General features: G+C 40.7%; 1 protein-coding gene across 1 annotated transcript; it reads left to right on the top strand.

Annotated features, from left to right (window-relative positions):
• The first annotated feature begins 389 nt into the window (after positions 1–389).
• Positions 390–16,236, top strand: LOC106632474 (T-cell surface glycoprotein CD5). Its single transcript, XM_042215411.1, has 6 exons — positions 390–1,927; positions 8,253–8,408; positions 10,400–10,522; positions 11,213–11,263; positions 15,062–15,127; positions 15,910–16,236. Exons 1-6 carry the CDS (start codon positions 1,876–1,878, stop codon positions 15,978–15,980), a joined length of 519 nt encoding a protein of 172 aa, XP_042071345.1. The 5' UTR covers positions 390–1,875; the 3' UTR covers positions 15,981–16,236.
• Positions 16,237–24,537: the final 8,301 nt, after the last annotated feature.

The raw sequence follows: 24,537 nt of genomic DNA, 5'->3' as shown, positions 1-24,537 counted from the left end.
ACACAGACAGCATCGTCAGAAGGAAAGTTGATAAAATAAATTACAAATGTTGTATTGTTCTAAACTCTTCTTTGATGATGAACGACTCTCAGCACCACCTTTATTTATTAAGCACTTTAAAATCAAACGTTGTGCTAAACATAGACAAATAACATAAACAGAAAATAAAATCAAACATGTTAAAAATAGAGAATTTAAAAAAAGCCAACACTTGATTTTACTCTAATATATATTTTTATTATTGTTTGTTTAATTTAAGACAAAAAAAAATTAAATGAATGAGAGGTAAAACTTGAGGGGGTAGGGACAAATAAGTAAATACTCCAGCCTACTCCTTTTCAAACAAATAATGGAATGATATTTTGTAATGATTGTGAAGGCACCTGTTTGAAATGTTTGAAGTAAAAATGAGCTGAACTGAAATTTATTTATATAGCACATTACCAACAGGCTGCACAAATCGCTTTACAATGTGAAATACCACTACAACAAATAAATGCACAACAAAGATGCAGAGAAGAAAAAATAAAAATGAATAAATATGCTGTGTGAATTTTAGAGGTCATGTGACTTTATGCTGCGTTATAAGAATTTAAATTTATCTTAAAACTGCTGTAAGCCTGTTATACATTAGATTATCTACAATGTGCAGTATCGTGTATAATACGATATTGATTTTATTTTGAGCATTATTTAATGTGGGAGGTGCAGAAACGCAGCCATCCTGGCCGCACAGAGTTTGTGTCCTCACGCTAATCCCACTTTATTCAGGAGTAATGTGTTGTATAAATTTTACTTCTTCGAGTGTGCTGTGTGCATGGATTTTTTTCAAGGGGGAGAATAAAGATGCAGACATTGTTTTATAAACTCTGTTGTTCGTATTTGAATCAGTTAGTCAGCCACAGGAACAACACAGTTTCATTACAGTCAAAGCTCACCACAAATCTGTTTCTGGAATGGCCTTCCCAAAGCCGGCTGTGTGCCGGGAAGCCAGCCACTTTAAAAGAACTCTGCTCGAAAGGTTGAATGTCAGGCGGGTTGTTGATGACTACAAAAATGCCCAGTCAAGTTACAACAGAGACACTTAACCAAACGTTAGTGGGGTTTATAAATACATACTTTTGAAACAGTTCATGTATTTTGGATGATCCAAAATAAACTCTTCTTTGTAAAGCTGAACAGCTGTTCCACCCTGGAAAAAGAAAAGCCCCAAACTAACATGACATTCGACCACGTGATGAGTGGATGTAAACGTCTGAGCACGACTGTAAATATGTACGTTATGTGTGTTTACGTATAGATGTTAACACGTGTGGGCTCGTTACCCCTAAAGTCAGGTGTCCGAGGAAGCTTCCACAGCGTGTGTGTGTTGGTGTCTTTATGAAAAGCAGAGGGACACACACTAGTGTAAGATTTCAGCCTCAGAACTAAAGCTAACCGAGAGCGACGCCACCTGAAAACAGGTTTATGTTGCTGCAGTCGGACTCGGCGGGCGACAGAGACTTGTGAGTCAGAACTGCTGAAGTGAAAATGAATACACACATGCACGTAAGTCTTCCCTTCACCTCTTCCTCCTACCCCTTCCTTCTTCCTCGCTTCTTATCGTGCTACTTTCCCCACCCCTTTCTGCCTTTCTTCACTCAGCTCGCTTTGAAGGGAGGAAATTTGCACTTTTGCACAAGCACGAGCAGCAGCAGCAGGCTGGGGATGAAGTGATTCACAGCCTGGAGAAGGGGGAGGGAGGGCAGGGCAGAGGAGTTTGACACTTCTGCATCATTTCCTTTCACATCAGGTTTACTGTTGTTGGTGTCTTGATCTGATTTGTGTCGTCTGTCTGCCTTCTCACTTACCTTCTGGTGGCACGTTGATACTGTGATGGATCTGAGGGCTCTTGTGATCATCTCTGCGCTCTTACTTGTGACTAATGGTAAGTCGGCTTTATTTTGGGGCAAACTGAATACTAAAAGCAAAGCAGGCCTCTCAGTCAGACTGGTTTGTCTCATTTCGCTGAAACTGTGGATGCATTGTAGACGCAGTGCTTAGGGGCACAAGATAAACTCCTCACTTTGTTGCGAGAGGTCAGTAAAGTCCGTCCTTTCATTTAACTTTGCTTTCATCAGACAAACCTTGATGAGCGAACAATAATCGAGAGCTTAGAGCTGTAATGCGGAGCTCGTGGTTTGACATGTTGTCATATATTCACCATGAGGATGAATGAACGCTCGGAGCTGATTTTATGCTAACAAACATCAGGTAAAGAGTGAGCGTGTGGAGGACTCTTTGATCAGTGCATCACACTACAACAACACGACCATCTTACAGTGTCAGCCCTGTTGTTGTGCGTGTGTCACTGCTGAAAACATTCAGTGACCTGCATTGTAACCTTTAGGTCACCTTCTTACCTTAAACGACTATAAAGGTAGCGGTCACTGTGTTACTAACTCACGGGAACACGTCCGTGTCACCAATAATTAACTTGGATATTTTACAGTCCGGAGAGTCTGCTGTATCTCATCGTATTGGTTTCACCTAACTGGCAGCGTCTCCTCTACCACACCACCAACAATGAGCTAAATACTGTCAGCGTCACTAAGAACTCAAAGCTTTGAGCAGCAGCGTCCTGCTCCTCTGCTGAAGGCCTCTTTGTGGAGCTGAACTTAACTAACAGGTGCTTCCTCAAAAAGTGAAGCAGACCTCCGCAGCAGCAAACACTTATTTTCACCCCACAAACTTAAAATAGTAAGTATAGTGTAGTAAAGATAATGTGAATACTGGCCTCCTATTTGTTCACCGAGTTTAACATGTGCACTGACGCCGTGGGCTCCAGTGTCTCCCAGCAGCACAAAGCTGTGGTCCACGGACCCTAAACACTCACAAATACTTTAGACATGGAAACAAAAGGAGCAGCAGGAAATTAGCACTGAGCATGTTTACTCTTTTCAACAACAAAGTTATTTTAACATATCACACGTCGGGCGTTGGAGAGGAACGCTGTGCGTCATGTCATTTGCCATCAGTAGTGAAAACCTGCAGGAGCGTCAAAGATCGGTGTGGCCCAGTCAGCCTCACGATGCACTCCAACAAAAACGGCTTCTGGGAAATAAAACACAGACAAGAGACACACCAGCATGGTGTCAGTGGGTCGTCCTTCCAGTGTCAGTCCGTTTGCTGCTGCGAGTGCAGAGCGCCGTTCCATTGAAGGCGCTGGCGTCTGACCCGCTCTCTGAGACCTCTAATTCATTTCTTCCACTTCACCTTTTTATCCAGTTGATTTTGTGCCGACCGTCACCACAGCCTGGCAGGTCTGATCGGCCTTTCATCCTTCCATCACCTAAAATCTTGTTTTTAATGAAAAGCTGTTACTGACCTTAAACTGCTGACAGAAGCGTCAATTTGAATTCAAGCATCGCAAAGTTTGTCGTAAACCTGAGAAATTCATTATTTTTCTTATAAAGCCGTGAGCTCGATAACACCAGGACAATAAGAAAATTACTGTTAAACACTCGAACATTAAAATAAATTTAAATATATATTTTAGCCTCTTATTAAACATTTAATTCTTGTCTGTTTTGCATCATCATGGCTCAAACGATTGGAAAATGTTGAAAACTATCGATGTGGGATGTTTAAATCTGATTTGATTTAAGGTCGTTCAGGTTCTGTGAACATCATGCAACAACAATGCTGAATATAAATTACAGGAGACACCCACACTGCATGCAGGAAGTTTTCAAGCATCGTTTTTACACTGTTTTATTTTGTGTGTTTGCACCAAGCACGCGTGACTGCAACATGGTTTTTAAATTGTTTTAAACGGGGAAAGAAGTAAAAAACGGAATAAAATAAAACCTCAAAAACAGACAGAAGATAGTTACAAATAACATGAGAATAAAGAGACCAGATGCAGATTATTCACATCCATTAAAATAAGAGATTTCAAAGGTTAAATGTTGATGATTCCAAGTCGTCTGCTGCACATTATTTCATGCAGTACGTGATGATGCAAACAATACAGAGCACAGCTAAAGGCCACCGACACAAGCACAAATCCTCCCTGCATTTACAATCCTGCTGGTTTTACTCAGCGTCAAAACCTTCGTCGTTATCTTAGTGAACTAGGAAGCTGTTAGCAAAGTATCGCCCAAATCATCCTTTGTCTTCATCTTTCTTTTATTTTGGACTGATTTTAATCTGAGCACAGGAAAAACATTTCTGGTGCCGACTCGTCATTAATGTGTGCTGTTCATATGACTCTTCTGTCTTCACCAACATGCTGATATTGTGATATCCCAGCAGTTGGGCCGAGTTTGTGCACCGCTGACTGCGTATTCAGGGTGCTGCGTACTATTGTGTCGATCGCTAGTCTGGAATGGATAGTGATGAGAAAAAGCTATTTTTCTAACCAAAATAAAAAATGCTGTCATAACACCAATGCAACAAATCAATGGTAAACTGCTGTGAACTCATTTTTATTACAACCGAGTATCACCAGCGCTCACACCACAGCGCAGTTACAGCCTGTGCGATGTGTTGTAGCTGCCCTCTTTCAGGCATCAATGATGCACTGCAGAAACAACCGTCAGCTGGACTTTTGATCTTATTTAATCTACAAATCTTCATGAGTTTAGTTACTAAAGTAAATATATGGAGAGATAACGATGTGCTGTGAGTCATTTTTACAGGTAATAATTTACCTGGAATGAGACAAAAACTAGAAATGACATCAGTGAGTCTGAAACCTGCTTTAACTGACAGAGAAAAGCGCACTCTTATTAAACACTAGTTTTACTGGCAGATACGATTTAGCACAGCGTTCGTCCACTAATCTGAGTATCGCTCCCGGTTTCTGCAGAGTTCCTTCATATCTTTGAGCAAGTTACTGAACTGTTGATTATCTGTTGGTGCGAGTGTGTGTAGTAAAGGTAACAGAAGAAGAAGCACTGTATAAATGTGTGATTGTGGCTTGTAGTGTAAAAGCAAGTGCTGGAAAAGTAGAACGTACTTAAATACCCTCCACAGATACTTCAATATCGGCGCGTTACTTCAGCAGCACAATGATCCTGAGCGATGGATCGATAACATGAGACAATGAGTTCGAGATACTAACAAAGACTCATTTTGAGCAGAAAGAGGGAATAAATTCAAGGTGAATTCAAGATGTGATGTTAGTTTAGACCATAGGTGTCAAACTCTGGCCCGCAGGCCAAATTTGGCCCGCAGCCTAATTACATTTGGCCCGCGAAGCCATACCAAATTACTATTAGAGCTGGCCTACTGGTATTATACAGCTAATATATATATTGTTTAGTATTAAGCTTTGCTGTTCCATATTCAGTTTTCCAGCAAAAATTATTTGAGTCCATAAGAAAAGATTCATTCTTAAATCTGGAGGAAGATTTTTTTTCTCCAATAAATATTAATGTTAGCCCGCGACTTTGTTCCAGTTTTGAATTTTGGCCCACTGTGTATTTGAGTTTGACACCCCTGATTTAGACCGTCTACAAAGGTCACCTGTGGTGCTTTCAGGGTCCTCGGATGATCGCTGCCCGACACTGTTGCAGAAAACAGAGAAAGTGCTTCAGAGGGGCCGTCAGCCGCTTTGGCCATTTTGATCTGCTTGTCGTAGCGCAAACAGTCGTTGTTATCGTCAGCCAAAAATGACCATACAATAGAGTTCACATTCGAACGGGCACTGAATTATGCTTTAGGAGTAGCACCCAATGACCTGATACTGTTCATGATATACTCAAAGGGTAATTTTACTGGTTTGATACGTCGGGTACATTTTAATGGTAGTACTACTGTACATTTACACTTTGTTGTTTTAGTTGTCCCTAAAAACGATTGCTTTTTAAAGCTTTCCTGTTCATTCTGATCCACACAGACCTCGACTGTGACACAAGCCAAATAATAAAATAAATAAGAAAAAAATACCAGTAAAAATAAATTAAAAATAACATGCATACATATGAAATGTTTTGTATGTATTCCAGATAAAATTAGCATATTTTATTAGTAAGATAAGTTTGAAATGTGGGTCAGTCTGTACTGTTCATCTTTATATAAAAAGGTCTTATCTGTACATGTTTCCCTACAGCGGTTTAGTCGTGCACATAGTTTCACTTCTGTTTGCAGAGGCTTTGAAATCCATGCCGCTGAAACTTGTGTCACCACTACAGCTCAGCGGCACCAAATAGAAGATGGTTTCTGGTGTTTCAAGAATAAGAAGGTGATATCTAAAAACACATCAGAGCTCACGTACCCCTGCTACTAGTTTACTAAGAAAGTCATCGCTGATTAAAAACTAAATATCCATCAATGAACTTTGATGTCATTTTTTACAGTTTGTTACGGCTCTAAAAAATAACATTTCCAACATGTGAGACAAAATTCACAAAACTATAAATTTGTAGCATCAAGTCTTTTCTTCTGGTTTCACCAATTTCCAAAGTGCTTTGAGTACACTGTTAAAAAAACATCTTAAAAAAACGGTAATAGTCCAGCAGCTGGGGCACCAAAATACCACCTGTAAAATAACTTCCTCATGAAAATACGGTTATTTCCAGTAATGTAAATAGGGTTTGTTGGGCTCATTTCACATGGGATTCTGCCTTTTCCAAGTGCTTTTAGACATTAAATTAGGAACATTTTAACGTGATCAAACAATGAAATTACCTATAAACAAGGTCACTGAATGTGGCAATATGAATCATAATACTTAAAGGTACAGAAATATACAGTTAACTTAAATAATAATGGATTGCATGGCCTGGGACAGACCGACAGAGGCGAGGCTGCCATATCGCACCATCAGCCCCTCTGGCCTTCACCAGTAGGCGGTAGGTGAAGAAATGGCAATGATAATAATACTTATGTGATGTAACACAAGCTTATAGGAATCATGTTATATACTTTTCCATAGCAGTTCAATCTTTCAAATAACGGACAGATATTTGTGAGATCATGATACATTTGTGAATCTGTATCTAAATATGCATATGTACAGACATTTAACAATCATGACGATTATGTTTTATTACATTACAGTGATTTAACGTTAATTTACATTTGAAATGTGAAGTCAGTCTATTTACGTAACTTTAATGATATTCTAGAAGAACAGAGCAAAACTGTAAAATGCAGTAAAATACTTTCATATTAGGATTTTCCTACAGTGCAGCCATACCCGCGACCTTGTGGTTGTTAGTTCACATTCATTGGCCGATGCTTAGCGTCATGTGTCCCAACATCCAATGACATGTCACATTGTTTTCATGGCCACACCCTCACCCCAGGTGCAGAGGCCTCTTTCTGTTCAGGAATGTTGGGAATACTTTGAGATTCATATTAATTGCAATTCCTACCTCTACATTTATTTTTTAAAATATATAATTAGCACAGCGTGGCCGTGCAATGTTTTATGTTTTTATTCCTATTAATTATATTTTCACTTGTTACCTCTGAATTATTGAATCAGACCTGGATGACATGAACTTTTCAGCAAAATTATAATTCAAATACTCCTTTAATTATTGATTATTCTCATTAATTTTCGATCATTTTATATATTTTTCCATAGTATTACATTTGAATTTAACAGATCATTCTCTCACATAACAGACAAATATTTGTGAGATTATGATACATTTCTGAATGTATTTTTACAATCTAAATATGCACATGTACAAAAAATATATTTAAAAACAAGTAAATTGTGTTTTACTATATTTACAGTGATGTTGTGTTATTTTACCTTTGACATGTAAAGTCACAGTCTACTTATGTAAATGTAATGATATTCTAGAAAGACAAAACTGTGAAATATACAGTAAGATACTGTGACATTACTATTTTTTGGAACAGTGTAGAGCAGGTCCTGAATGTGCGTCTGCAGTTGATGAGGATCAAAGGTTTATATGCTGTAATCTGCAGGAGCTTAGCTGGGTCATAGTCAGCTTCACAGCAACGACCTTCCCATGGAAGATAAACTTCAAGGATGCTGTTCCTTGAAAAATCTTTTCGTTTGTTGTTTTTTATTTTCTCACAAACATAATCTTAAAGAATATATTTGTTTCTCTTGTAAATGTATGATTTTGTTCCATGTTTCTTGTAACTTTATTCTTCCCTGCAGGTCGTCTTCATAAGATTTGATTCACAGCGTCTCTAGTCCACATACTGAAGTCCACAACAGAGGGACACATTCATTATTGTTGTACTTTTGTTATATATACTAACTGATATGTCTCCTCCAGGAAATACCCAAACTCCAGACTATACCCAAACTGAAAACTACACTGTCAGCTCCATTTCCCTGACTAGCAGTCCTGTGACAACTGCCACCACCTCTAAAACTACAAACGTTGTGAATAAAGCGCCCAATGCAGTCACTTCTTCAACCAAATGTAAAGGTAATGTTGTGGTAATCCTGCATTTTCTATCCACCGCTTCCTGTTTGGTCAAAAAACAAAAACAAAAAAACAAACACAATTCAGGCATCATTTGAAAGATGTGTGTCAGATCAGAGAGCCATAGCTGGATCGGATTGAAGGCAGAGATCATCAAGGTGACAGCGTTACTGAGAGAGTTAGCAAACAACATGCCAGCCTGTGCTGTGGGTCAAAGGCTGGTCTGCTGTCTGCAGATCTTTGTAGATGTTCAACGGTGCCAATTTCATGTCGTGTGGTTTGACTTGTTTTTTCTCTGCAGACTTTAAGTTGTGCATTTAAGAACTGCAACACATGTGATACTCTTTTAAATTTATGATCGACAACTGAAACCAGTTGTGATCTTGGAGTCTAGACGGCACTGAGGGAAAATAAATACATGAATCTATATTGATTCTGTTAATTTATGCCAGGCCTCAGAAACACTAGCAAACATTACCTGTAAACATGGGTCGTCACTGCACTCACAAACACATTAAGGGTGGAAATGATGCTGTGGTTTCACTTAGTGCAGCTGACAACTTGTCTTCTATAAATATGCTGAAAAAAATCACAGGAAGACTTGGAAAACAAGAAATCAGATCTCAGTGGGGAAACAAACCACGCTGGATATCTAAACTGATATGGCCCAGGGAGTGAGAAGATCCCACACTGTTTGATGGAAATGTAAATTATCACCCTACAGAGGGCTGAATTCAAAGACAGGTGCTGCAGGCTAGTCCATTTTACCTAAATTTCTTTGCAGCAATAGAGCATGCACACAAGCCCCCATGTGTTTGTATGCATGCCTGACAACATTGGGACATGCTCCTAATGAGGAGGAATGTGTACCAGTGTAGGATCCAAGGGTGCAATTTCATCCTGAAAGCTAATGGCAGTCAGGGTGCTGTTGCCAAGCTTGTAGAGGCCTGTGACATCATGTAGATGTGTCCCTAGACCATCACTGATGCAGCACCAAATCGGTCATCCAGAAGAATGTTACAGGCAGCGTGCTTCTCTAGACCCTCTCAGGTCTGTCACATGTGCTCAGTCAACATGCTCTCATCTGTGAAAAGCACATTGTGCCAGTGGTGGACCTGCCAGTTCTGGTGTTCTATGGCAAATACCAGTCCAACTCCATGGTGCCAGGCAGTGAGCACAGAGCCCACTAGAGGCAGTTGCCTGCTCAGGCCACCCTCGTGAAGTCTGTTTCTGATTGTTTGGTCAGAACAATCAGAATCGGTTACCTGCCAAAGGATCTTTTGCAGCTCTGGAAATGCTCACCTTGTTCCTCCTTGCACAAAGGAGCAGATACCGGTCCTCCTGATGGATTAAGGACCTTCTACAGCCCTATCTGCCTTTCTCTTGGACTGTGCTGGGAGACACAGCAAACCTTTTGGCAATAGCACTTATTGATGTTCCATTCTGGAGGAGTTGGACTACCTGCACAACCTCTGTGGGGTCCAAGCATCACCTCATGCTATCGGTAGTGACACCAACCTTAGCCAAATGCAAAACTAGTGAAAAAAACAGTCAGAAAAGATGAGGAACCTGTAAAACCATGCATGTTTTGGAAGTTGTCTCATTGTTGTTCCTGAACATGTTGGTAATGTCGTGAACACAGTAGCAGCTGAAACTAATTAATGACCCCCTCTGCTACTTAACTGATCAGAGCAACTTCCCAAAAGTCTAACTGGCTTCATGCTGTACTCTGATAAAAACGTGGAGCAGTCTGTGTAAAACCACATTAATGCTACATGGCAGGTTTAGGAGCAACATATGCAGATTCTTCACAAAAATGTTAGTTATTTCAAAAAGATGATGCCAAACCTTTGTACTATTATGAAATAAATAAATTATCTGTATACTATTGCGTTAAACTATTATTTGTACTTTACACAGAATACCAGCTTTTATACATACAGTATATGTGCTATTCAGATAATATGTGTGTTTTCCTGTTTGTGTGTGTCCAGCTGAGAAGGACGCGGCACAGCTGAAGACCTACAAAGTGATGACAGCGTTGCTCTTCTGCATATTGCTCATCCTTTTCCTGATGCGCTTCACCAGGCCTACTGTAAAAGCCCTGCAGAAGAGATGTGAGTACACACACAGTCCACAGGTCTTTGTCAGAATAAAATAGAATAGATGACGTGCTGTTGGAAGACTTCAGATTCAAATTGATGCATACTCAGTCATTCAGATAGTGAAATCCAAGAAAGTTCATTCTGCTCATCTGGAAATGGCGTTTTCAATGAGGGGACCATTTCGTTAATCCAAGTGACTTCTTTAGTCTCAGCTGACTCCAGGTTTCCCCAACATTATAAACAGTACATTTGCACAATGACCAATAGGATCATTTTGCAAAAAAATCACCCCAAGGATCTGCTCCATTGGCACAAACAGAGTAATATAGTGTACACTGGTAAGTGCCAGGAGGATCAAGGAGTCGAGGAGACCATCTCTGGAAAAGACCATCTCTGAATCAAGGAGGGGGCCTAAGGGTACAGCTGTCACCATCTTACAATGATGTGATTGCAGCCATAGTCATCTCTGTGTGGATGGTACTCATGGTATTGATCAGTGGTCATGTGACAATTTGCATATTAATGATCATGCAACTGACCTCACAGCCCATTGTTAGCCAGTGGTGCTAGATTTGGTCACTTTGTAAATGTACCGAAGAATAGAATCAACTTTCTGGGAGTGTTTTTAATTGGCACACAACAGAGAAACCAGAGCATGGCATAGCTAACGTGCTGACACACATGTTCACTGTTGATTTCCAGTTTCAGACAGGAGGCAGAATCGTTGGATAGGACCAACACAGAGTCACAGCGGTGAGTCATGCACTCTAAGTCTCAGCTCTAATATCATTGATCACATACTGTATTTCAAAATAGTACCCTGTTTGATATATGGTCATGTAAGAAGTGTTTCACAGGACTCAATGGATTCGATGGCTTGTGGAACTCCTGTTTGTAACAATGTTGCTTTAGATTGTTTGCAGACATTTGCTGTCTTTGGTTTTTACCAAATATGGACTTGTGCATTATGGCCAAGGATTTCATTTTTGGTCTCATTGATCCAAACACTGTTCCAGAAGTCTTGTGTTTTGTTCAAATGCAACTTTAAGTTGTGCTTCCGTGTTCTTTTTTTAAGAAAAGAGGTTTTACCTGGAAATCCTTCCAAAGAACCTATACTTTTGGAGTCTTTTTCATATTGTACTATAATCAGCATTCACAAGCCTGAAGATTAAACTGAGATGTTGCTCCTGGGTGTTGTGACATTTCTTTGAGCAAACCCAGATATCTTGCAGAACTATCTAAGCCATATCTATCCATCCTTCCAAATCAGGGGCTTATTCCATTGGTCACAGGGCAAGAGGATGGGAACACTCTGCATATGACTGATTGTAATATATAGAGACAGACAACCATTCAGCAAGTAAATTATAACTTAGGGCCTTCTTGCTATGAGACAACAATGGAAACAATCACATCACCACGCCACAACCTCCTCTGTATAGCATAATACTCTAGAGTCAAATGTGAGGCCATCTGAATGACAGGTAAAGCTTGACTCAAATTGGGTCAAATATGAGGAAAAAAGAAAATCTGAAAGGTCGACCATGAAAACAATCAAGGTGTTGCAATGGTACAAAGTCCAGACTTCAAAGCGTTTGAAGAGGTCTCTCTCCTCCAAGTCTCTGTTAGTACATGACTCAATAATTGATCAACAAATCGATTTACTCTGCCTTACAGAAACCTGGTTGCAGCAGGATGATTATGTTAGTTTAAATGAATCAACACCCCCGAGTCATTCTAACTACCAGAAACCTCGAAGCACAGGCCGAGGGGGCGGTATTTAAAAGTAGAATGGGAGGCAGTGTCACGTTCAGTTAACGGACTGATGCACAGACCAGAAATCCTTGTAGAGAAGACAGTTTATTGATACAGACAACACCAGGTGATACTATATACAATGTGCTGGAGGGAAAGGAAGGGGATCAGACGCGCTCCAAAGAATCACTCTCCTCTCTCCACAACTGGGTTACACAAATCCACACACTCGTCCACGAGATGACAGGCAGGCAGGGAAAGGTCCGGGAAAGATCTGTACAAATAAACTTTAGTTAGAGGCGAACAGATGGAAACAACTCACAGATTCTGATTCTCAAACTACTGAGCGACTGATGCTGATAGCTCGACGATCCAGCGACGAGTAGCACAGTGCTGCTTCTTAAAGGACTCGATTATGCAGATAGGCAGAGGTGTGGAGATGGCAGTGCGTGGGCCAGGGGCGGGAGCCCATAATGAGCATCGCCCCGGCAGGAGAGAGAGAGAGCAAAAACATCAAAAACACATGTTGCCTAATACAGGATCAGCTGGTGAGCCACAGGCACCATGACAGGCAGAGCCTTCAGTTTTCAGGCCCCTCTTCCGTGGGACCAGCTTCCAGTTTGATTCAGGAGACAGACACTATCTCTACTTTTAAGATTGCCCAATGCAGTCACTTCTGCCGGGGACTCCCATGATGCATTGAGTTTTTCCTTTCAGTCACCCTTATCACTACTGTGTTATATAATCTCTGTCTTTAATCTCGCTCTTTCTTCTCTTCTCTCACCCCAACCAATCACAGCAGATGGCCCCGCCCCTCCCTGAGCCTGGTTCTGCTGGAGGTTTCTTCCTGTTAAAAGGGAGTTTTTCCTTCCCACTGTGCCAAAGTGCTGCTCATAGGGGGTCATATGATTGTTGGGTTTTTCTCTGTATGTATTATTGTCAGTGTTGGGGAGTAACGGAATACATGTACCGCCGTTACGTATTTAAAATACAAAATATGAGTAACTGTATTCCGTTACAGTTACCGTTTAAAAAGGTGGTATTCAGAATACAGTTACTTTGTTGAAATAAATGGATTACACTGCGGTACTTCCCTGTTTCATATTGTCGCGGGTCAGGACTGTTTGGGTTTGTTTGACAGCTACGTTCTGTTGTTCCAGGCGGCAGCGTTACGGTTGCCATGGTTACAGGGTGACGCTCTCTCTCTCTCTCTGCGACTGTGTGTTTCCTGGGTGAGAGAGCGCCTTTTCGTTGTTGTTGTTGTGCTAAGCTAACAGGCAGAATGCTACAAGCATAGCTCTAAAGAATGTAGCATCATGGGCAGTGTAGTCCGTGCTGCAGGGAGAATGGACTGCCATACACGTTATGTGTCTGTGAGCGCGAGGAGGGAGAAAAAGGGGAGTGGAAAGGTACGAGTTCAGTCATCGAGAAAAACGGGAGCTGGAAGCATGTAAATATAATAATAACCACTCAGAGAGAGTGCTGCGACCCAGTTGTATAACTATTAAGACTCGACTGTACACCGTGTTCGTGTTTTCCTCCGAAAACAATAAGTTCCGTTGGAGCAGCCTTTCAACGCCTCTCTCTGTCTGTCGCAAGAAAAGTTGACCCACACAACAAAGTAAAGCTAGTTTTCGGCTACGAGCCGACAGGGACCCCGCCGTATTAGTCAGAGGTCCCTTTACTACAGTTCGGAGTCGCGGACCTTCAGTAATAGTAATAAATCACACGGCAATAGTACATTCACGTTGTTGTAAAAAGCATGATAACATTGTAATGACCTGGCTGGGGTTGTTAGCCAGGTGCATTCTGGGTATTGTGTTGTCTGTGTTTTCTATCGTTCTGCTAGTTCCTATGTGTTTGATTCGCATGTTGTGTTAGTGTTATGTTAATGTAAGCCACAGTGAAGTTGATGTGTGTTCTGTGGAGTGGGTTGAATTGGCGTGGTTGGCTGATACCGCGACTCTATGTGGTGGGAGCGTGATAGGGGTTCGGTGTCAGCAGCGTTACGTTGTTGGAGAAAACGATGGTAAATAAATGCCTGGTGTGAACCACTACTGCCTCCTGCTGGATTATTTGGGGATTACCAGTCCGCTGCTGAGACGCTCGGGGTCGTGCGGTGTATGAGGCACGAGCGCTCTCCATTCATTGCAAAGTTTAGCGATAGCTGCTAGCACCCCGCTAGCCATTTAGCTAGTGAGCAGTTTAGCCAGTTTAGCTCCCCAAACCCACAGTCGTTACAATATATTAAGTAATCCAAAGTATTCAGAATACGTTACTGTCATTGAGTAACATAACGGAATACGTTACAGAATACATTTTGGGGCATGTATTCTGTAATGGAATACATTTTAAAAGTAACCTTCCCAACACTGATTATTGTAGGGTCTACTGTACAGTATAAAGCACCTTGAGGTGACTGTTGTTGTCTTTTGGCACTATATAAATAAAGTTGAATTGAATTGAATTTTAAATTCTGTGACAGGACCTTAGAGAAACATTTATGCAAACACACTGAAGGTCTTCACTAAAGCAACTTTGTAAAGAATATGGAGGCAGAATAAGGATCTGCAAGAGACAGTCATACACAATATGATTACTTAAGGTTATTGCTGCTAAAGGTGGTTCCACAAGCTATTGACTCATAAAGTTTATGTAATTGTCTTATTCACAGGACTGCACTCGTAAATGTACATGGGTGGTTTGTGTGCTTTGTTGATGATCAGAAAAATAAAGGAAAAACATGTAGACATATAAAAAAGTAATGGATATCCCATCTCTTTATGTCTCTTTCAGTGTCTTATCATCGAGGGAAAACGGCAGTTAAAAATAATGATGGAGATAAGAGACACTCCTACCCTGGTAACACACACAAAGTCAAAAAATATGTATAATTATTTCCTCCTTTAATTCTTTACAATATTTGAGAAAATGCATTTCAAATTTTAGAATTTAATTGTTACATACATGTACATATTTTTACAAGTGCAAAAGTAATAGGACAAGTCACTGATAAGGTCATAAAAGAGGTCATAATTAGGCTAAACAGAAGAAAAACATCACAGGTAGAGGAAACTTTAGGACTGTACAAAGCAGTTATTGGTCCAGTCTGTAAAAGAGGAGTACTGAACCTGAACAGACCACGGGAGGTAAACGACGTGGCGGAGGAAAACATTTTCATCCCCGATTTAACAAAAACACCGACTTCAGCATCTAGCCACATCAATAATATTCTCAAAGACCCAGGCATGTTGTTATGAAAAGTATATGAAATATATATAATATATAAATCCAGACTGTGTGTGTGTGTGTGTGTGTGTGTGTGTGTGTGTGTGTGTGTGTGTGTGTGTGTGAGCATCTTTGTGGGGACCATAAACCAGGTCCCCACGAGTTTGAAGGCCTTGTTGAGAGTCAAAATGTGGTTTTAGTGTCAGGATTACAATTAGGTTATGGTGGGGTTTAGGATAAGGGTCAGGGTTAGGCATTCATTTTTAATGGTTAGGGTTAGCACCTAAGGAAAGCATTTTGTCAACGAGATGTCCCCACAAGGCCACAAATACACACACACGTGTGTGTGTGTGTGTCTGTACACAAGAGTTCATTTTTGTTGCTCTAAATCTGATGTCTCTCCTGTGTGCCGACAGCTCTGGATCGTTTGGTAATCTCTGACAGCAGAGAGCCTTCATCCAATAGGAACAGTGACTACAACCTCTGACTTGCATCTTCTTCCATCATCTTCCTCCGTCATCTTCCTCCATCATCTTCCTCCGTCATCTTCCTCCGTCATAATCACTGTCATCATTGTCTTATGTGAGCTGGAAATGTAGTATATTTTCATTTGTAACTATATTTCACCTATTTTGTGAGTCTATCAAGAAGTCACAAATTTAGGTTCAAAGTTATGTAAAAGTGAGTTTCATTGTGGCCTCACCACTGTGAGAGATCCACAGTGAGAGATCCACTGTGAGAGATCCACTGTGAGAGAACAAAAACGTTGCACAGGGTCTCATCCCTGCCCGGCAGCTACAACACCAACCCAAACACTGTAGACCACACACACACACACACACACACACACACACACACACACACACACGCGCACACATGCACACACACGCGCATGCACATGCACGCACACACACGCGCATGCACATGCACACGCTCGCGCACACATTCACGCACACACACATGCACACACACGCATGCACATGCACGCCACACACGCATGCACATGCGCACACACACCAATGCACATGCACACGCGCGCACATGCACACACACGCACACACGCACACACACGCATGCACATGCACGCACACACACGCATGCACATGCGCACACACACACACCAATGCACACACATGCACACACGCACACGCACACACACACATGCACACGCGCACACGCACACACGCGCACACACACGCACACACACGCACACACACGCACACAATATTCATGAATGACTGTACAGCACACAACTTTGTAGTAGGTAACATCCAAATCAATTCACCCAATTCTTGTTTTGAGAGTGATGTCAGAGAATGCTGTGCAATCATTCCACCCTGGAAAAGAACAAAGCCATTAAAAGGAGCTTCATCAAATCAGACATCTGTTTATAGTTTGTTGTCAAGTGCCAATCATGTAACGTTTATATCAATAAAACATACAGGATGTAGCACACACACCTAGATTTCCAAGTTTACGTTAATGTAGTTGAGTTTTTTCTCAATCACACAGCTATAAAACCACATCTATTCTAAAACAGTCGTATATAACCTTAGTGCAAAGCTCCCCATGTTTCTGTGTGTCTGAATGTAACTCTTTGTTTCTTTTTGGTTACACCACCTGCAGCTTTGTCCAAATTACTCTCGACACTGAAACAGATGGCGTTTTACATGTTGTGCAAAGCCTGTAACTTAACCATGAATAAATATAAGACAGAGACAGGACCATTTAAATCATTTCTACATCTCTGACATGTGAGTTGTCGCCCTCATCCTCTCAAACTTTAACCAAATCCTTTGTCCTGTTTTGCAGAGCCTTATCTCCATCACAGTCCATTTAGTTTTAGTTTAATCTACTTAATCTATTAATATCTCACACACATAAACATTTTTAATTAGGGGTCTCTGCCTTACAGTGTAAAGCACCTTGAGACAACTTCTGTGTTTAAATATAACTGAATTGAATAAAGTTTTGAATTGCGTCACATTTTGATGTGTTCATGAGCAACAAACTCCTGGGTGGAGTTCGGCTCACATCACCCAATGATTCAGAAGAATCCACTAAGCAATTAGAAATGTCTAAAGTTGTTTTTTGTTTTTTTATTTAATGTTTAATATGAAAGTTCGTCATCAAGAAGGATTGAAAACAGAAAATGCTATTTTAAGCAAGCACTCCAGCTTTTTAAATGGTAACTTGCAGATAAATGTTTTTCTTTCTGTGCTTTATTCTATTAAATGTTGTGTCTGATTGAGTATAACTCTAGTGTTAGTGCAGTTAGTGGCCTCAGCGGCTTCACAGCCCTTTTCACTTTACTTTTTACTTTGCTTGCTTACAAGTTTCACAACTTGAACTCTTTGTGCGTGAATAACCAACGATGACCCTGAGAACTGCAGGAACAATCTTCAACATGTTGTAAATATTCTCCTCATCAAAACATTTTCAGAAAAAGAACAATTGGAGCGTAACATGGTAATATAGTACTGTTTGTTATACTAAGTGCAACTTTTTGTCATAAGTAAAATGATTCAACCAAGTTGACCTGATTGTTTCTTTGAACATTTTGTTGATTTTAAAGAAGACAGAAAGACAAAGAAAATGGGGAGAGACAGGGATGAAGGTGGTTACCGAGTGCAGAGATGTGGTTTCCTTTGCCGTTGACACCAGCTTCCTGTTTGTGTTATTTCTGGTGCAATCTGTATGTCTTCCCTCTTGTCTTTCATTAACTCTCTCTCATGTTCTCTTCTCATTTCTATCAGCCCTTCCTTGTTCACTATGCTCATTTTTCCATCTCCTGTGTGGTGAAGTGAGGGCTGAGGGTTGAGCTGTTCGTGTCACACAATGTCTCGACTACCACTGAAAGGATTTGAACCAAAAGCTTCTTACTGATGAAAACTTCAGTGATGTCACTGTAGAGGAGTCCTTTCTCCTATAACCTCACAATCACCATTTCTACACACTTTGTGTTGCAGATTTTAAATAGAGTTTTTTAATTGCCATTTTGTCATGTGGTCTTAAAGAGCTAACCAATGATATACCAACTAAAAGCTTTATAAGAATAAAAGTCTTCCAATAAGGAATTTGTATATTGAACAAGAAAAAAATAACTCCACATACATTGTGGCTACTGGGAGTATTGTAATACAACCAGTAATGGTAATGCATTGTGCATTATTTCTTTTTTCATAATTTATAAGGTGGCATAAATGCAGAGAAAACTATAACAGAATGAACTGCGGTACTGCACAGGAAGACAAGTATGTGGGGCTGGGACAGGTGAGCCTGGGATCGGCTCGATGGACTGTGATGATGATTGCAGGCCGAGCATGTGGGGGCACGTACAGCTGGAAACTGCTCTATGTTTTTAATGTTGATTGTTATTTTTACACCACTGGACCGGAAAGGTCACCTCATTCCTTTAGTCGTGTTGGTACTAGCTCATGTACCAATCACATCCATTTTGCTGCATCTATGTATAGTTTATTTTTCTCTTTCTCTCGCTCTGTCTTTTCACTTTTGTTTGTCTATCTGTATCAACCACATTTTCAACAATAAACTGAAAAGATACATGAGCACACAGGAGGTAGGGGAGGGGCTGGTTGTGTTAAGAGATTTGGGTAATCCAGTGTCAGTAATGAAAATGAACAAATGGGCTGCTGTCAGTGGTTGTAGGCTTGGTGCACAGCACTACCTAGCCTGCTATAAAACTATATTGACCCATTGCCCCACATGCTCTTCATGCCACCTGGCAAATACCTGGCATGTCAGATTACCATTTCAGGCCTGGTGGCAGCCAATGGCAACACGAGTTGAACAGGCAAGTTTGTAGCAACTAATCCATCTTTCATATAATCACTCAAACCATGTAGGAACCCTCCAGAGAGAGCCTTGTCCTCCCTGCTAGCCAAAACAGCCTGGCTCTGACACCATCACTCTTTCTGTGAATGGAAACTGTAAATGTGCTGGAAAGCAAACAGAAGGCAGCCATGCTCATTGGCACAGTTCAGCAGAACTCTGATGAAGCAAAAAGGAAAAGACCATGGCTGTGTGTTGGCTTTGTCACAATAAACTGGAATATAACCAGTCGAAGTCAGTAACCATGTAAACATGTTAACATTATATATCACACAAACTGGAGCACACAGTGGTGTGAAAAGGGTTTGCCTCCTTCTTGATTTCCTATTTTTCTTTACGTTCGTCACACTTAAACATTGCAGATCATCAAACAAATGTAACTATTAGACAACAATAACACAAGGAAACATAAAATGCGGTTTCTAAATGAAGGCATTTATTGGTAAGGGGAAAAATCCAAACCTACATGGGCCTGTATGAAATGTCTTTGCCCCCTATCCTAAAAATGTAATTTAGGCTCGCTCATCTTTGACCCCACCCCTCCAAAGTCTTCATCTTGTTTTTCCTAAGCCATGCAGAGGTAGATATTCTGGTGTGTTTTGGATCATTGGCCTGCTGCAGAACCAGGTGAGCTTCAGCTTGAGGTCATGAACAGATGTGCGGACATTCTCCATCATGTTTTGGTAAACAGCAGAAGTCGTGCTTCCATTTACCACAGCAAGTCTTCCAGGTGCTGATGCAGCAAAACAGCCCCAGACCATCACGCTGACACCAACATATGTTACTGTGGTATGATGTTTTCTGAAATGCTGTTACTTTTACTCCAGAGTGTTTTTTCAGAAGTCTTGGAGATCATCAAGATGTTTTCTGTTAAAACTGAGACGAGCCCTTATGTTCCTTTTGCTCAGCAGTGGGTTTCGTCTTGAACTCTGCCATGTAGGCCATTGTTGCCCAGTGTCTTTCTTTCTTATTTCTTACATATATGTATATATATAGAGGTAAGTTACTGCCTCATCTTGAATATCTATATTATTACTGAAGAATGTTATTTCATAATGTACTAACTGAGTTATTAAACTTTCTTCATACAACAATAACTCCTCTACGCACTTTTGGCCCATGTTGCACAAAGAAACAAAAAGATCTTGTTTCTCAACACATCCAGCTCCAACATCTGTTAGGAGGACATGGACACACCCGTGATCTTCTATCCTGTCGTCCTCCTCTCACCCCAACCAGTCGCAGCAGATGGCCCCGCCCCTCCCTGAGCCTGGCGCTGGAGGTTTCTTCCTGTTTAAAGGGAGTTTTTGTCAGGGCTCTGAGTGCGGGCAGGCGGAGAGGAGGATCCAAACGCAGGACTCAGACACTAACTTGAAACTCAAAAACCTCAGCTTTATTGCTGGTACGAAAACAAAACATGACGTGAACACTGAATACGGAGAACAGAAACACACAGGCACAATCTGATGGCACGACACGACACCGAGCATGGGAAAACACAGGGCTTATATACACAGGGTAGTAACGGGGGAATCGGCAACAGGAGGGAGACACAGCTGGGAGAGATCAGGGCTAACGAGACATGGGGAACAAAGCTGCACACACTAACATAAGACAAAGACTTTCACAATAAAACAGGAAACATGAATCGCAACTCAGAGACACGGACTCAACACAGAGACAGAAAATGACACATGGAACTGAACTATACACGAAACCACAATTCCTAAAACATGGATAATAGAAACATGAAACTCTAATAATAATCATCACAACCACAACAAGAGAACAAGAAAACAATCCATGATGCAAAATTAAACCAAAACATAATAAACTCAAAATACTGGGTCCAACGGACCCAGAACCGTGACAGTTTTTCCTTCCCACTGTCGCCAAAGTGCTTGCTCATAGGGGGTCATATGCTGGCCATCTACTGAGACCGGTTGGGGTGAGAGAAGGAAGACAGGATAAAGTGGAAGAGAGACAGAGCTTAATAACAAGTACGATTTAGTGCAGAGAGGTCTGTTAACACATAGCGAGGGAAGAAGAAACACCCAGTGCATTATGGGAATCCCCCAGCAGCCTACACCTGTTGCAGCATAAACAGTGTTGGGGAGTAACGGCATGTACTGGCATTGCGTATTTAAAATACAAAATGTGAGTAACTGTATTCTGTTACAGTTACCTTTTGAATCGTTGGTAATCAGAATACAGTTGCTTTGTTGAAATAAATAGAATACATGGCGGTCATTTCCGATTTCATTTGTTTGGCTATCCCCTCTCTATGCCTTCTCCAACTTTGGTGATTGAACACAGTTGGGCGCAGGTTCAGCTCTGGAGTTTTTGTAGCCACCCCCCCGTAATTTAATTGTGTTTAATATTTGACGTTTTAACATGCTGGTTTTAGACTTGATGGATAGCATTAACAACCTGCTAGCTGCAAATAATCATGTGCAGTTTCACATGATTATTAACAGACAGAAAGAAAACATATGACTGATACAGAAATAGTTTTCTATACAAGATCGCAGCAAAAAGTGCAGCCTTACCTAATGTCCACCCTGTTACTCAGGGTGGACATTTTAAGATTTAAAAATCGAGTTGGTATTGGTATGACGAGTATCCTTCAGTAATAGTAATAAATCACACAGCAACAGTACATTCATGTAGTTGTAAAAAATATGATAATATATTATCCATCCAAAATATTCAGAATACCTTACTCTCATTGAGTAATGTAACGGAATACGTTACAAAATAGATTTTGGGGCATGTAATCTGTAATGGAGTGGAATACATTTTGAAAGTAACCTTCCCAACACTGAACATAACTAGGGGAGGATCCAGGGTCACCTGGTCCAGCCCTAACTATATGCTTTAGCAAAAAGGAAAGTTTTAAGCCTGATCTTGAAAGTAGAGATAGTGTCTGTCTCCTGAATCCAAACTGGAAGCTGGTTCCACAGAAGAGGGGCCTGAAAACTGAAGGCTCTGCCTCCCATTCTACTTTTAAATACTCTAGGAACAACAAGTAGGCCTGCAGAGCGAGAGCGAAGTGCTCTAATAGGGTGATATGGTACTACAAGGTCATTAAGATAAGATGGGGCCTGATTATTTAAGACCTTGTATGTGAGGAGCAGGATTTTGACAATTCACCATGTGGGATTGAACAAGGCAAGGCAAGTTTATTTGTATAGCACAATTCAACAACAAGGTGGTTCAAAGTGCTTTATAGAGACATTAAAAAACAAAAACAATAAAAAGCATGATTTAAAATTGATTTAAAAAAGTAGATAAAATCAGTAGTTAAATGTAAGTTTTGAAATTTAAGCTTAAAAGTGTGGATTTGGTGCTTTATTCAAATGCAGCTGAGAACAGGTGAGTCTTCAACCTGGATTTAAATAAACTGAGTGTTTCAGCTGATCTGAGGCTTTCTGGGAGTTTGTTCCAGATATAAGGAGCATAAAAGCTGAATGCAGCTTCTCCGTGTCTGGTTCTGACTCTGGGAACTGATAAAAGACCGGATCCAGATGACCTGAGGGATCTGGAAGGTTCATACTGGGTCAGGAGGTCACTGATGTATTTTGGTCCTAAACCATTCAGAGCTTTATAGACCAGCATCAGAACTTTAAAGTCTATCCTCTGACGGACAGGCAGCCAGTGTAAGGACCTCAGAGCTGGACTGATGTGGTCCACTTTTTTGGTCTTAGTGAGGACTCGAGCAGCAGAGTTCTGAATGAGCTGTAGTTGTCTGACTGATTTTTTAGGTAGACCTGTAAAGATGCTGTTACAGTAATCAAGCCTACTAAAGATGAATGCATGGACTAGTTTTTCCAGGTCCTGTTGAGACATCAGATCTTTTATCCTTGATATATTCTTGAGGTGATAGTAAGCTGACTTTGTTATTGTCTTAATGTGTTTTTCTAAGTTTAGGTCTGCATCCATCACTACACCCAAATTTCTCGCCTGGTTTGTGGTTTTTAGGTGTATAGATTGAAGTTCTCTGGTGACCTGTAATCGTTTTTCTTTTTTTTTCTTTTTTTTTCTTTTTTTTTTTTTTTGCCTGTCCCGTTTGGCTCTTTTGCATCAGAATTGTTGTCTAAAGGCAAAGAAAGATGCCCAACGGATTTACTTTACCAAATTGACCATCCCAGCCTTGCCGTAATGGTCCATTTGATTCACCTTTTATTGTTTATTTTCTTTTCACTTACTGAATACGGGACAGACTTGACTGGGGGAAAGAAGGGGAGAAAGAAAGAGGGAGAGAGAAACAGCTGAGAAGAGGGACGGGGGAGAAGGGCGTAATCGTTTTTCTTTGGCACCAAAGACTATTACCTCAGTTTGTTTTTGTTTAGCTGGAGAAAATTGTGGCACAGCCAGTCATTAATTTACTCAATGCATTTATCAAGAGCCTGTACAGGGCCTCGGTCTCCTGGTGACATTGTGCTTGCTCATAGGGGGTCATTTGATTGTTGGGTTTTTCTCTGTATCTATGAAGCGCCTCGAGGCGACTTTTGTTGTGATTTGGCGCTATATAAATAAAATTGAATTGAATTGAATTGAATTGTGATATATATTTGTGTGTCATCTGCACAGCTATGATAGTTTATTTTGTTGTTCTTTATAATCTGTGCCAGTGGGAGCATGTAAACAAACAGACAAAAACTTCCTGAAACTGGGGTTCTCAGGAAAAGAGAGGGACAATTTGCATGAAATTATGAGGTCATTAAGGATTAATATTGTGATGACTTTCTGTCTTCAGTGATTATTGTGGTAATACTAGCGTCATACAGCAGGATACTCCGCCGCTGGTCTGCCTTTTGCCAACACACCTGCTGACAATCAGCCACCTGCGACTCATGAACTCATCATCGCAGCCATTACTTAAGATGGCGGCTGAACTGCAGTCTTCGCTGGATCGTTGAACTCTCTCCAGTTACTGTCAAATCAAATCAAATCAAATCACTTTTATTGTCACATCACATGTGCAGGTACATTGGTACAGCACATGTGAGTGAAATTCTTGTGTGCGAGCTTCACAAGCAACAGAGTTGTGCAAAATACAAGAATGTAAATAAGCAAAATACAAGAATGGCTACATCTGAAACTAATAAATATATGTACAATATATAATAGTATATGCATTTCTGGATGTGTATACTAAATATTTTTGTACGTGTGTGTGTGTGTACACA

This window comes from Haplochromis burtoni, unplaced genomic scaffold (genome assembly GCF_018398535.1).
Source record: "Haplochromis burtoni strain Fernald_Lab_line unplaced genomic scaffold, NCSU_Asbu1 Contig_713, whole genome shotgun sequence".
NCBI classification, from domain to species: Eukaryota; Metazoa; Chordata; class Actinopteri; order Cichliformes; family Cichlidae; genus Haplochromis; species Haplochromis burtoni.
This window is presented reverse-complemented; position numbering and strand designations above follow the sequence as displayed.

Bases quoted from the DNA above. Each gene is read 5' to 3' on its own strand.
- LOC106632474 (XM_042215411.1), top strand. From the start codon at position 1,876: ATGGATCTGAGGGCTCTTGTGATCATCTCTGCGCTCTTACTTGTGACT. The intron at 10,523-11,212 runs GTGAGTACACAC...GTTGATTTCCAG, and splicing joins AAAAGCCCTGCAGAAGAGAT to TTTCAGACAGGAGGCAGAAT. The intron at 11,264-15,061 runs GTGAGTCATGCA...TGTCTCTTTCAG, and splicing joins ACCAACACAGAGTCACAGCG to TGTCTTATCATCGAGGGAAA.